This window comes from Nerophis ophidion, linkage group LG08 (genome assembly GCF_033978795.1).
Source record: "Nerophis ophidion isolate RoL-2023_Sa linkage group LG08, RoL_Noph_v1.0, whole genome shotgun sequence".
In the NCBI taxonomy this organism is placed as follows: Eukaryota; Metazoa; Chordata; class Actinopteri; order Syngnathiformes; family Syngnathidae; genus Nerophis; species Nerophis ophidion.
In genome coordinates, this window is record NC_084618.1 from 13841429 (window position 1) to 13855884 (window position 14456).

The 14456-nt window shown below is 39.5% G+C and overlaps 1 protein-coding gene across 1 annotated transcript; it reads left to right on the forward strand.

Moving 5' to 3' along the window:
• Nucleotides 1-2146: 2146 nt before the first annotated feature.
• Nucleotides 2147-13899, forward strand: ndufa8 (NADH:ubiquinone oxidoreductase subunit A8). The gene is made up of 4 exons (XM_061907746.1): nucleotides 2147-2343; nucleotides 7684-7847; nucleotides 10603-10768; nucleotides 13612-13899. Exons 1-4 carry the CDS (start codon nucleotides 2293-2295, stop codon nucleotides 13747-13749), a joined length of 519 nt encoding a protein of 172 aa, XP_061763730.1. The 5' UTR covers nucleotides 2147-2292; the 3' UTR covers nucleotides 13750-13899.
• The last annotated feature ends 557 nt before the right edge of the window (nucleotides 13900-14456 follow it).

Below are 14456 nucleotides of genomic sequence, written 5' to 3' on the forward strand. Positions count from 1 at the left end.
CCCTGTGCAAAGTCTCCTAAAAAATGTCATTTTTGCCTCTTTGAGCTGTTATTTGACCCCCTTAAAATGCTTCTAAACTCACCAAACTTGACACACACATCAGGTCTGGCAAAAATTGCGGTCTGATTTTGAAAAAACCTAACCTCAAAACTCAAAATTGCGCTCTACCGCCCCCCTAGGAATACAACACGGACAAACTGCTCCTAGGAAGAAAACACAGACAAAACTGCTTGTAACTTCCGGTAGGAATGTCAGAGAGACATGAAACAAAAAACACTATGTAGGTCTCACTTAGACCTACATTTTAATAATTGACATACTTTAGCAAAAATCAACAGGAAGTTTGATATTTTCACTTCAATACAACAACTGCATTAATTTCACAATGCATTAGATTCTCAAAATAGTGGCTCCAAGGCGTCTTCTAACGCTTATCCGTCCGTGGGTCTCGGGGGCAGCAGCCAAAGGCGGACCCGACCAACGCTGCTTGCAGCTTTAATTTAAATTGTATTTATTTACTAGCAAGCTGGTCTCGCTTTGCTGGACATTTTTAATTCTAAAAGAGACAAAACTCAAATAGAATTTGAAAATTCAAAAAAATATTTTAAAGACTTGGTCTTCACTTGCTTCTTATAACTTTCAGAAAGACAATTTTAGAGATAAAATACAACCTTGAAAATGATTTTAGGATTTTTAAACAAATTCCTTCCTCTTCTTTCCTGACAATTTGAATCAATGTTCAAGTATTTTTTTTTATTGTAAAGAATAATAAATTCATTTTAATTTAACTCTTCATTTTAGCTTCTGTTTTTTCGACTAAGAATAATTGTGAAATATTTCTTCAAACTCATGATTAAAATAAAATAAAAATTATTCTAGCAAATCTAGAAAATCTGTCGAATCAAATTTTAATCGTATTTCAAATTATTTTGAATTTATTTGAAATTTTTTGTTCTGGAAAATCTAGAAGAAATAATGATTTGTCTTTGTTAGAAATATAGCTTGGTCCAATTTGTTATATATTCTAACAAAGTGCAGATTGGATTTTAACCTATTTAAAACATGTCATCAAAATTTTAAAACTAATCTTAAACAGGAAAAATTACTAATGATGTTCCATAAATTATTTTTTTAATTTTTTCAAAAAGATTCGAATAATTATCTTTTCTCTTCTTTCTTTCGGTTGAATTTTGAATTTTAAAGAGTCGAAATTGAAGATAAACTATGTTTCAAAATTAAATTTTCTTTTTTTTCCTGTTTTCTCCTCTTTTAAACCATTCAATTAAGTGTTTTTTTCATCTTTTATTTTCTACAAAAAAATGTACGACGGAATGACAGACAGAAATACTCATTTTTAAAAAAAATATATATCGTTTTTTTTATTAAAGGTAAATTGAGCAAATTGGCTATTTCTGGCACTTTATTTAAGTGTGTATCAAACTGGTAGCCCTTCGCATTAATCAGTACCCAAGAATTAGCTCTTACTTTCAAAAAGGTTGGTGACCCCTGATATAAACAAATGAGCTGTCTTCTTATGTTATTACTTACCTCCAAAAGCAGCATTCAATTGTGTACAGTTACCATAGCAACGCGGCAACCCACGCAAAACGACACTACATAGCCCACTTGTGTTAAAAGATACACATCATTTAGTCACTTTGTGAGTGATAACTAAAACCAAAAAAATAAACATCTGAACGTATAAACAATTTATACTTTACCCTACAACTAGTGCGCATGCGGGTTCTCTTGATTGACGTCATCAACACGTGATGATGTCAGAAGATGATGACTCGTTGACAGCCAACGAAGGAAAGCTTCACATTTAAAAGATGAACAATGTGGATGGACAAGTTAAGTTTTAAACTTAGTTCAACGTTACGTAACCTATTTTTTATGGACTTGCCTCTTTGTGATGTTACGTTCCTGTTATAAACTGTTATTAAGCTCTTATTTTGAAGGCGCTAAGGGCGGAAGTGGTGACACGTTGTGGTGGAGCGGGGTTTTGAAAAAAAAAAAAAAAAAAGGAACTTAACATTACAAAGAGGCAAGTCCATAAAAATAGGTTACAGTTGTTGTAAAAAAAAAAAAAAGAGAGAAAACGCCTACATTTTGGATAAAACAGCCGTCTTCTCGGGACCGGAAGTGGCTGACATTTGGCGCATGCGCAAACGTATCGGTCGTGTTTGAGCTGACCTTCTCCTTTGCCTCGTCTTCTCTCGACGAGAAGACCTTCAAAGTTCATCTGGCGTATTCCGTCTGTGTGTGTGTTTCTTACACACACAGGCAGCCATGCCCCCAACGCAGAATTTCCCCACCGTCCAGGAGCTGAATGTGGATGAGGTGAGCGGATATTCGCCTGGGGAATTAGCGGGGACGGCTAGCTCGCTAGCTAGCCGCGAAGCTAACAGAAGCCGCAGCTACATGTTTGACAACACTAAACCTTTGCTGCCGTTTGTCCTTTTGTATTTATTATCGCAACATTGCAGTTTGAGTTTAATGGCTATGGCCTAGCGTGACCGGCATTCGGGTATTTTTAGCATCCCCGCCCGAATGAATGACAACAGCAATAAATAGCATGGATACATGTATCTAAAATGATCAACAACAAAGTTGTAATATTTACTTAATACATGTAATAATGGTCATTGTCTTAAGCTGTTATGTATGTATGACTGCAAACATTCATCTCCTTTGAATGTATAGTAACATCTTGACAGCTATTCAATCAATCAAAGTTTGCTTACATAGTCCTGAATCACGAATGTCTCAAAGGGCTGCACAAGCGAGATTCCTCTACAGCAGGGGTGCCCACACTTTTTCTGCAGGCGAGCTACTTTTCAATTGACCAACTCGAGGGGATTTACCTCATTTATATATATCATTTATATTTATTTATTTATGAAAGAGACATTTTTGTAAACAAGTTAAATGTGTTTAATGATAATACAAGCATGTGTAACACATATAGATGTCTTTCTTTCACGAAGACAAGAATATAAGTTGGTCAATTACCTGATTCTGATGACTTGCATTGATTGGAATCAGACAGTAATGATGATAACGCCCACATTTTCAAATAGAGGAGAAAAAAAGTTGTCCTTTCTGTACAATACCACATGAAAGTGGTTGGTTTTTGGCATCTAATTCATCCAGCTTCCATACACTTGACAAGAAAAACATTGGCGGCAAATTCCGTAGCTTGCTTGATTGACATTCACGGCACCCGAGGGTCTTGTGAGATGACGCTGGCTGCTGCCAGTTCATTATTATGAAAAAAATGACAGAGAGGAAGGCGAGAAACACTTTTTATTTCAACAGACTTTCGCGCCGTCCCTTCCGTCAAAACTCTAAAGGCCGACTGCACATTTCCTATCTTCACAATAAAAGCCCTGCTTCATGCTGCCTGCGCTAACAAAATAAGAGTCTCGGAAAGCTGGCGTGCACAAGTGATGTGCACGCCAGCTTTCTGAGGGATCGCTTGTGCACGCCAGTTTTCCGAGACTCTGTATTTAGTTAGCGCAGGCAGCATGAAGCAGGGCTTTTATTGTGAAGATAGGAAATGTGCAGTCGGCCTTAAGAGTTTTGACGGAAGGTACGGCGCGAGAGTGTGTTGAAATAAAAAGTGTTTCTCGCCTTCCTCTCTGTCATATTTTCATAATAATGATCTTGCAGCAGCCAACGTCATCTCACAAGACCCTCCGGTACCGTGAATGTCATTTAAGTGACGTCTTGGTGAAGATTGATGATCACTAATTTTTAGGTCTATTTTTTTTAAAAGCCTGGCTCGAGATCGACTGACACACCCCCCGCGGTCGACTGGTAGCTCGCGATCGACGTAATGGGCACCCCTGCTCTACAGAATCTCCTCTCTGGTCAACAAAAGCACCTTGAAGATTGTAGCGGGAACTCTCATTCAACCCTTTTTCCATTAAGCTCGCACCTCCTGGTACTCAAGCACCTCCAAAACCCTCAAATCTAGACTCCAAACATGCCAGAACAAGCTAGTCCGATTACTTTTAGACATCCACCCCAGATCACACCTCACTCCAACCCACTTCTCCAAATTTTGCTGGCTCAGGGTGGAGGACAGAGTAATCAATCAATCAATCAACGTTTACTTATATAGCCTTAAATCACTAGTGTCTCAAAGGGCTGCACAAACCACTACGACATCCTCGGTAGACCCACATAAGGGCAAGGAAAACTCACACCCAGTGGGATGTCGGTGACAATGATGACTATGAGAACCTTGGAGAGGAGGAAAGCAATGGATGTCGAGCGGGTCTAACATGATACTGTGAAAGTTCAATCCATAATGGATGCAACAGTCGCAAGAGTCCAGTCCAAAGCGGATCCAGCACAGCAGCGAGAGTCCCGTTCACAGCGGAGCCAGCAGGAAAACATCCCAAGCGGAGGCGGATCAGCAGCGCAGAGATGTCCCCAGCCGATACACAGGCCACCGGATCGGACCGGACCCCCTCCACAAGGGAGAGTGGGACATAGGAGAAAAAGAAAAGAAACGGCAGATCAACTGGTCTAAAAAGGGAGACTATTTAAAGGCTAGAGTATACAAATGAATTTTATGGTGAGACTTAAATTCTTCTACTGAGGTGGCATCTCGAACTTTTACCGGGAGGGCATTCCAGAGTACTGGAGCCCGAAATGAAAACGCTCTATAGCCCGCAGACTTTTTTTGGGCTTTGGGAATCACTAATAAGCCGGAGTCCTTTGAACGCAGATTTCTTGCCGGGACATATGGTACAATACAATCGGCAAGATAGGATGGAGCTAGACCGTGTAGTATTTTATACGTAAGTAGTAAAACCTTAAAGTCACATCTTAAGTGCACAGGAAGCCAGTGCAGGTGAGCCAGTACAGGCGTAATGTGATCAAACTTTCTAGTTCTTGTCAAAAGTCTAGCAGCCGCATTTTGTACCAACTGTAATCTTTTAATGCTAGACATGGGGAGACCTGAAAATAATACGTTTCAGTAATCGAGGCGAGACGTAACAAACGCATGGATAATGATCTCGGCGTCTTTAGTGGACAGAATGGAGCGAATTTTAGCGATATTACGGAGATGAAAGAAGGCCGTTTTAGTAACGCTTTTAATGAGTGACTCAAAGGAGAGAGTTGGGTCAAAGATAACACCCATAGGGACGGCGTGGCGCAGTGGAAGAGTGGCCGTGCGCAACCCGAGCGTCCCTGGTTCAATCCCCACCTAGTACCAACCTCGTCACGTCCGTTGTGTCCTGAGCAAGACACTTCACCCTTGCTCCTGATGGGTGCTGGTTGGCGCCTTGCATGGCAGCTCCCTCCCATCAGTGTGTGAATGTGAATGGGTAAATGTGGAAGTAGTGTCAAAGCGCTTTGAGTACCTTGAAGGTAGAAAAGCGCTATACAAGTACAACCCATTTATCATTTATCATTTATATTCTTTACCGAGTCGCCTTGTTTAATTGTTTGGTTGTCAAATGTTAGAGTTGTATTATTAAATAGAGGTTAGTGTCTAGCAGGACCGATAATCAGCATTTCCGTTTTTTTGGCGTTAAGTTGCAAAAAGTTAGCGGACATCCATTGTTTAATTTCATTAAGACACGCCTCCAACTGACTACAGTCCGGCGTGTTGGTCAGCTTTAGTGGCATGTAGAGTTGGGTGTCATCAGCATAGCAGTGAAAGCTTGCATATGATGTCACCTAGCGGCAGCATGTAGATGCTGAAGAGTGCAGGGCCAAGGACCGAACCCTAGTAAAACAACTTGCACTGACCCTAGTCTATAAAATCCGCTACACCTCCCTGATACCGAAGTACATGTCAAACTACTTCCTTAACATAAATGACCGCCATAACCACAACACCAGGGGGAGCTCCACAAACCACGTTAAACCCAGATTACCATCTAACAAAGGTCTTAACTCAGGGGTGTCAAACTCAAATACAGAGTGGGCCAAAATTTAAAACCGAACATAGTCGCGGGCCAAGGTTGAACAAATTAACCTTTTAATAGGGACCCAAACAAGTTTTGCATTAAATATTGAACAAGCAAGGCTTATATAACTTTATCCATCCATCCATCTTCTTCCGCTTATCCGAGGTCGGGTCGCGGGGGCACAGCCTAAGCAGAGAAACCCAGACTTCCCTCTCCCCAGCCACTTCGTCTAGCTCTTCCCGGGGGATCCCGAGGCGTTCCCAGGCCATATATATAACTTTATGTGACATGCAAAATCGAGTTTCAAGTAATAATAATAATTAAAAAATATCAATGGCATATCAAATAAAATTTAAATAAAAATGTAATGCCTCTTCGGCAGTGGGGTTGAGGTGTACGGAGTTTGGTGATAGCGGAGGGTGTATATTGTAACGTCCCGGAAGAATTTTGTGTTGCAAGGCGTTCTCGGTATTTGTTCTGTTGTGTTTATGTTGTGTTACGGTGCGGATGTTCTCCCGAAATGTGTCATTCTTGTCTGGTGTGGGTTCACAGTGTGGCGCATATTTGTAACAGTGTCAAAGTTAGTTATACGGCCACCCTCAGTGTGACCTGTATGGCTGTTGACCAAGTATGCCTTGCATTCACTTGTGTGTGTGTATAAGCCGCATATATTATGGGACTGGGCCGGCACGCTGTTTGTATGAAGGAAAAGTGGACGTGGAGACAGTTTGTAGAGAACGCCAAAGGCAATGCTTTTAAAGCCCACCCCAAATATTGTTGTCCGGGATGAAATTCGGGAGGGGCACTGAACTTCCGGAGTCTCCTGGGAAAATCGAGAGGATTGGCAAGTAAGCGGTGAATGCGGTGTTACAGCGGCGGGCCAGCTCTAAAGTTAATTTGATATTGCCTCAAGAGCCAAGTGAAATTACGGCCCGCGGGCCAGAGTTTGGCACCCATGTCTTAACTCATTCGCTTTCTATGCCACACCAATGTGGAATTTGCTCCCAACAGGTGTAAAAGTAAGTGCATCTCTATCCTCCTTCAAAACTGCTCTAAAACAACACCTCCATGCAACTTCAACCCTTTACTAATACCCTCCTCCATTCACATCCCATCTCCCCGGATTGTAAATAATCAAATGTATTTCCAATGTAGATACTTGTTCTTATGCTATGTGAACTCACTATGTTCTCTGCTGGCTGTACATATCCTACTAAGTCACACCTACACTGTTTCAATGTCCATTTCTCTGTTGATGCAATTGTTGATGACTGAAGTACTGATATCAACCAAAGCTCCTCATCCCACCTCCCCGATTGTAAATAATTTAATGTATATACTATGATGATTAACTTGTGTGATGACTGTATTAGGCTGATAGTATATATTTGTACCATGAATCGATTAGCGTGGACCCCCGACTTAAACAAGTTGAAAAACTTATTGGGGTGTTACCATTTAGTGGTCAATTGTACGGAATATGCACTGAACTGTGCAATCTACTAATAAAAGTTTCCATCAATCAATCAAAAGCCACAACCACATCCTCGGCTCAGATCCCACATCAGGGCAAGGAAAAACTCAACCCAATGGGATGACAATGAGAGACCTTGGAGGGGACCGCAGATGTGATCATACGCGATGCATATTGATATTGTTTTATCGTCCGAGCCCTAATGACATACCTAGTACAGGTGTACCTCAGGAAGAAGTAGATTATAGATTGTTGACGTTGTGGTGTTCTCTCCAGGTCAACGTGTCCTCGGCGGTGCTCAAAGCGGCGGCTCACCACTTTGGATCGCAGTGCGACAAGCCCAGCAAGGAGTTCATGCTCTGTCGCTGGGAGGAAAAGGACCCCCGCAAGTGTCTGGAAGAAGGGAGGAAAGTCACCGCCTGTGCGCTCAACTTCTTCAGGTACCACACTCACCTATGTTGACCTTCTTTTACACCAAGTGTCAAACTCAAGGCAGATCTGGCCCGCCACGTCATTGAGTGTGGTCTTCCACATCATTAAATGTAGTCGGCAATATTATTCAGTGTGGCCTGCCACGTCTTTGAATGTGGTCCGCAACAACATTTGTATCTGGCTTGTCACATGGTTTTCAGGTGGCCTGCAACGTCATTTAGGGTGACATAACACATCATTTGTATCTGGCTTGTCACTTGGTTTTCAAGTGGCCTGCAACGTCATTTAGGGTGGCTTAACACATCATTTGTAACTGGCTTGTCACTTGGTTTTCAAGTGGCCTGCAACGTCATTTAGGGTGGCTTAACACATCATTTGTATCTGGCTTGCCAAATTATTTTTGTGTGGCCCGCCACGTCATTTAACGTGGTCTGCAACCTCTGTTAAGGTTGCTTGCCACATCATTTGTATGTAGCTTGCCACATCATTGAATGTGTGCTGCAACACTGATTTTTATGAGTCTTGTCACATGATTCAACGTGGTCAGCCACATCATTTTTTTTAAATAGTCTACCACATCATTTAAAGGGGCCTGTCACAATGTGGTTTTCAACATCATTTAGGGTGGCATGTCACATTATTTTTGGGTGGCCCACCTCATAGAATAGAATAGAATGAACTCTATTGTCATTATATTTGCATATAACGAGATTAAAGACTCCAACTTAAGGTGCGGTAGTGGGAACAAATATGGGGTGAAATAAATGACATAAGAGGTAATAAAGGAAAAACTAACAATTGAAATAAACAGACTACTATCCAATAAAAATAATGAGCAATTCTGTACAAAATACAAAACACTATAGAAGTACAAAATACAAATACTGTACAATATACAGAGCAAGACAGGAGTACCGAAGAAATAAATAACTCATCACTGAATGTAGTCTGCCACGTATTTTAATGTGGCTTGCCACATCATTTGTATGTGATTTGCCACATAATTTTGATGTGTCACGTCATCGAATGTGGTTTGCCACATCATTTAAAGTGGTCTGCAACTTCTGTTAAGGTTGCTTGCCACATCATTTGTATGTAGCTTGCCACATCATTCAATTTGGGCTTCAACACTGATTTTTATGAGTCTTGTCACATAATTCAACGTGGTCTGCCACATCATTTTTTTAAATAGTCTGCCACATCATTTAAAGGGGCCTGTCACAACATTGAATGTGGTTTTCAACATCATTTAGGGTGGCATGTCACATTATTTTTGGTTGGCCCGCCTCATAGAATAGAATAGAATGAACTTTATTGTCATTATCTTTGCATATAACGAGATTAAAGACTCCAACTTAAGGTGCGGTAGTGGGAACAAATATGTGGTGAAATAAATGACTTAAGAGGTAATAAAGGAAAAACTAACAATTGAAATAAACAGACTAATATCCAATAAAAATAATAAGCAATTCTGTACAATATACAAAACACTATGGAAGTACAAAATACAAATACTGTACAATATACAGAGCAAGACAGGAGTACAGAAGTAATAAATAACAACTCATCACTGAATGTAGTCTGCCACATCATTTAAAGTGGCTTGCCACATCATTTGTAAGTGATTTGCCACATAATTTTTATGTGTCACGTCATCGAATGTGGTTTGCCACGTCATTTAAAGTGGTCTGCAACTTCTGTTAAGGTTGCTTGCCACATCATTTGTATGTAGCTTGCCACATCATTCAATGTGGCCCGTCACGTCATTGAATGTGTGCTGCAACACTGATTTTATGAGACTTGTCACATCATTCAATGTGGTCTGCCACATCATTTTTTTAAATAGTCTGCCACGTCAATTAAAGTGGCCTGTCACATCATTGAATGTGGTTTTCAACATCATTTAGGGTGGCTTGTCACATTATTTTTGGGTGGCCCGCCTCGTCATTGAATGTAGTCTGCCACATCATTTCCATGTGGCACGTCATTGAATGTGGTCTGCAACAGAGTTTAACGTGGCTTGCCATGTCATTTATATGTGGAATGTTATTTAATGTGGTCTGCCACATCATTCAATTTGGCCCGTCACGTCATTGAATGTGGGCTGCAACACTGATTCTATGAGACTTGTTACATCATTCACGTCATTTTTGAAAATTGTCTGCCACATCATTAAAAGTGACCTGTCGCATCGTTAAATGTGGCTGGTCACATCATTGATTGTGGTTTTCAACATCATTTAGGGTGGCTTGTCACATTATTTTTGTATGCAGCTTGCCACATCATTCAATGTGTCACGTATTTTAAAAAAATTGTTAGTCACATAATTTCAAGTGGCCTGTTAGATCATTTGAACGTGGTTTTCAACATCATTTAGGGTGGCTTGTGGCGTTATTTTTGGGCGGCCCGCCTCGTCATTGAATGTAGTCCACTACGTCATTTAATGTGCCGTCACGTAATTTTTTTAAATTGTCAGCCACGTCATTTAAGGTGGCCTGTCAAATCATTGAATGTGCTTTTAACCATCATTTAGAGTGACTTGTCACATCGTTTTTGCGTGGCTTGTCATGTCTTTCAAGTAGCCATCTGAGCCCTAATTGCGATGTGGCCCTCATGAAAAAGGAGTGTACATGTTCCAGACCCCAACAGGTCCAGCTGACACAATTACGGTGGATGAGGTCATCTTTACAATACGTTCCCGGTTGCGGTTGTTGTGGTTATAGTTTGTGAAAATGTCCGTCATGGTGTGATTGTGGCTGTCAGGCAAATCAAGGGGAACTGCGCCGAGTCCTTCACCGAGTACTGGACCTGCCTGGACTATTCCAATTTAGCCGAGCTTCGCCACTGTCGCAGGCAGCAGAACGCCTTCGACAGCTGCGTCCTGGACAAGCTGGACTGGGTGAGACCCCAGCTCGGAGAGCTGTCAAAGGTCAGTATTCTGTTGTGCAACGCCCACTGTATATATATTTATATTTATGTTCATATTTTATATGTATATTAGGGGTGTAATGGTACGTGTATTTGTATTGAACCGTTTCAGTACGGGGGTTTCGTTTCGATTCGGTTCAGAGGTATACCGAACGAGTTTCCACACGGACATATGAAGTAGTGTACCGCACGTTGTGTAAACAATGCACACAGAGGCACAACACATGGCATGCTAGCAACGACCGGGCTACGATTGACTGACCATACCTCCTCTTTTTACCGGATATATCCTCTTTTGCGGGGCTGTCCGGGTGGAGTTTCTTAAATGCCTCAAATGTCCGGCATTTTAAGTTAGGGTAGCATATATTTTCAATGTACGTTCAGGGTTAAGAAGGGGTTAAAAACAAAACAAATTGTGTGCGCAGCAACATTCGTGAGAGAGTTATGATAAATGCGCATGCGTCTCCAGGCTCTGCTTTTTAGTACCCATAGATTTATCAGATTTTATTTTTTATTATCTATAGCAGGGGTGTCAAAAGTGTGCCCCGGACGCCATTTGCGGCACACAGCTAATGTTTTAAAGGCCTCCGGCACATTCTAAAAATACTATTAAAATAAACATAAACAAAAGTGAAATAAAAAAAAGCTTAAAGGCTAAATGTAATTTAGAAAAAGTTGCAATATTGACTAATAAAACAAAGCTGTTTTTTTTTTTTTTTGTATTTGCTCAATACATAACATTGAATCAAAATAAATATTATTATGAATTATTGACCTATCCAAGGTTCCCATTACTTCACATTAAATGTTCCACTAAGAAAAAATATTTTTGGTGGAAGATTTTGTAAATAAATAACCGAAAAATTCATATTTTGTTGTTTTCTTACTGCACCGAAAATAACCGAACCGTGACCTCTGAACCGAGGTACGTACCGAACCGAAATTTTTGTGTACCGTTACACCCCTAACATATATATATATATATATATATATATATATATATATATATATGTATATATATATATATATATATATATATGTTTATATTCATATTTGATATTTATTCATGCTGACTTGTTACAAGTACAGTTTTAATGTGCATTTATTACTCAAAGTAATGAAGTCTACGGCAAGCAGAAAAAAAAATGTGTGTATTTTTAACTATCGTCTATAAAATCTGCATTGAGGCTGTTAGGTGTTTTATTTGATTACTCGTTTTTTTGTAATTAATGCTCATCATCAGCACTCAAATTGCACTTTTAGCGCGAGGCTGTCCCAACGTATTCCAGCGAAGGCCGCATTAAGAAAAACCGAAGGATGAGATTTTGCTCCAATTGTTACATTAAAACTACTAAAAGCAATACAATATTTGCTAAACCACCCCAACAAAACATCCACATCTTCACTAAGAAAACGAGATTCATTCATTGTTATTTTTATGATGATAAAACCTTTTTTTTTTGGTTCTATTCACTTCCTTGTCATTTCATACATCTATTAAGCATTTGAAATTGTGCTCGAGAACAAACTTTCCTTGCCTAAATGAAGCCTTTTGGGATATAAAATGATTTGTATTATTCTTCACAAACCTTACTATTATAGCACCTACATTTTGTGAAGGCTTTAGCACAGGTGGGTTCCTGAAAAAACATTGTAAAAATACTTTTAAAAAGAAAAGGGAAAATATTGGCTTTTTTGTGTGGTTGCCATGTAAGAACACACTTTTCTTGACGCAAGGGTATAAATTAAACAAAAAAATACATTAAAACTGCAGTTGATCGATTTAAGTTGTGAAAGTTTAAAAAAAAAAAATAGGACTTACTTTTAAGACTTTCATGATTGGAGAGCCCTTTTGGATTCCCAAGAGTTTTAGTGTTTTTTTTGTAATTGATTTAAAAAAATATGAATTAAAAGCATGATTATTACTTCACATTAAAGAAGATTGTATTTTTATATATATATTTTTTTATATATATGTATGTATGTATACATATGTCTGTGTATGTATGTATGTATGTGTATATATGTATGTGTATATATACATATATATATACATACATACATACATACATACATACATATATATATATATGCATATATATGCATATATATATATGCGTGTATATATATGTATGTATATATATACATACATATATATATATGCGTGTATATATATGTATGTATATATATATACATATATATGTATGTATGTATATATATATGTATGTATGTATGTATGTATATACATACACACATACATACACAGACATATGTATACATACATACATATATATATATATATATATATATATACATATATATATATATATTTATATATATATATATATATATATATGTATATATATATATATAATATTTGTTTCTTAACATGGTTAGCTTTTGGGCCTCGACAAAATATTTTTAGTCCCCTGCGACCCCCAACTCCAAAAAAGTTTGGACACCCCTGAGCTCGTACAATTGTGATGTTATTGGTATTTCCAAAAAATGGTTAGTTGGTTTTTTTTTCGAAATTCCCAAAGTTCCAGGAAATTCCCAATTTAATAAATGGACATTTTCAAAGTTGTACACCTGCCACATTTCTCACCCGATACAAACTCTGCAATCTTCCTGCAAACTGACGCCTCCACGTTGTCTGGTTCTGAAAATTCTTTAATTACCTGGAATTACCAGGAAGTTTCCCCCATTGAAAATGACCGAGCAATATACAAACCTCTTCACATTCCGTATTTATCATGTTTAGATAGTCAAGCTTTGAATCATAGTCTTGACTGTTATTAAATCCATAATGGTTGTCGTCAAAATGCTTGTTTTTCATGTTGCCAGGTTACCAAGGTGGTGACCTCACGGCCCATACCCGAGAACCCTTACCACTCTCGGCCACGCCCCGAGCCCAACCCCATCATCGAAGGTAAACTGGAGCCTTCCAAATATGGCAGCAGGTTGTTCGCTTGGCCCTGGTGAGGACTTGTGTCCTCTCTGGGAGCCTGGCATTCTGCTGATGTCGGCACTTTGACGCCCTCGTCGTTATTATTATTTTCTCCCGGCTTTCCTGCCCGCCTCTGTAAATGTCACACCGAAACCTTGTCAAAGAATAAAAGACGTAAATTCAAACTGCTGGGTTTTATGTCCGCGCCTGCACGTCTGCCAGGACTAGAGGTCGCTACCTTTTCTGCCTGCTCACTTCCTGCCTTCTTCACAAAGTCCAAGAAGAAGCACTTCTGAGGCGCCTCGGTGTCACCAGTTCACACGGCCGCATGCGGGACGGGAAGGGAAGCCAGTTAGGAAAGACTCTGACTCATGCAGTAAATATGGAACTTTTCTCGGGATCCTAGTCGTTGGGAGCAAGTCTTTAACCCCTACCAGTACCAGGAGCACTTGTGGAAAACTCATCCTGAGCATCATTAGTGAGTGCTGTCAATCATCTCCTGTACAAACAAGTGCACTTCTTGGTTTTCTGCGATCTTTCAAATCATTCATCCAATGAAAACAGTCAAAAGGCGGTAGAACTTGAAATAATCACTTCGAGGGTCACTGTTAAGTGATAGTCCCAAGTACTGTAGATGATAGAAAAAAACACGAATGTGTGGGCTTTTTGTACATTTTTCATCATTAACCCTCTAAAAAGAGTCAAAATACAGTAGACCTTGAAATAATCAGTTCCAGGGTCA

Coding starts and splice junctions, on each gene's coding strand:
- ndufa8 (XM_061907746.1), top strand. CDS start 2,293: ATGCCCCCAACGCAGAATTTCCCCACCGTCCAGGAGCTGAATGTGGAT. Junction 2,344..7,683: donor AGGAGCTGAATGTGGATGAG/GTGAGCGGATAT, acceptor TGTTCTCTCCAG/GTCAACGTGTCCTCGGCGGT. Junction 7,848..10,602: donor TGTGCGCTCAACTTCTTCAG/GTACCACACTCA, acceptor TGTGGCTGTCAG/GCAAATCAAGGGGAACTGCG.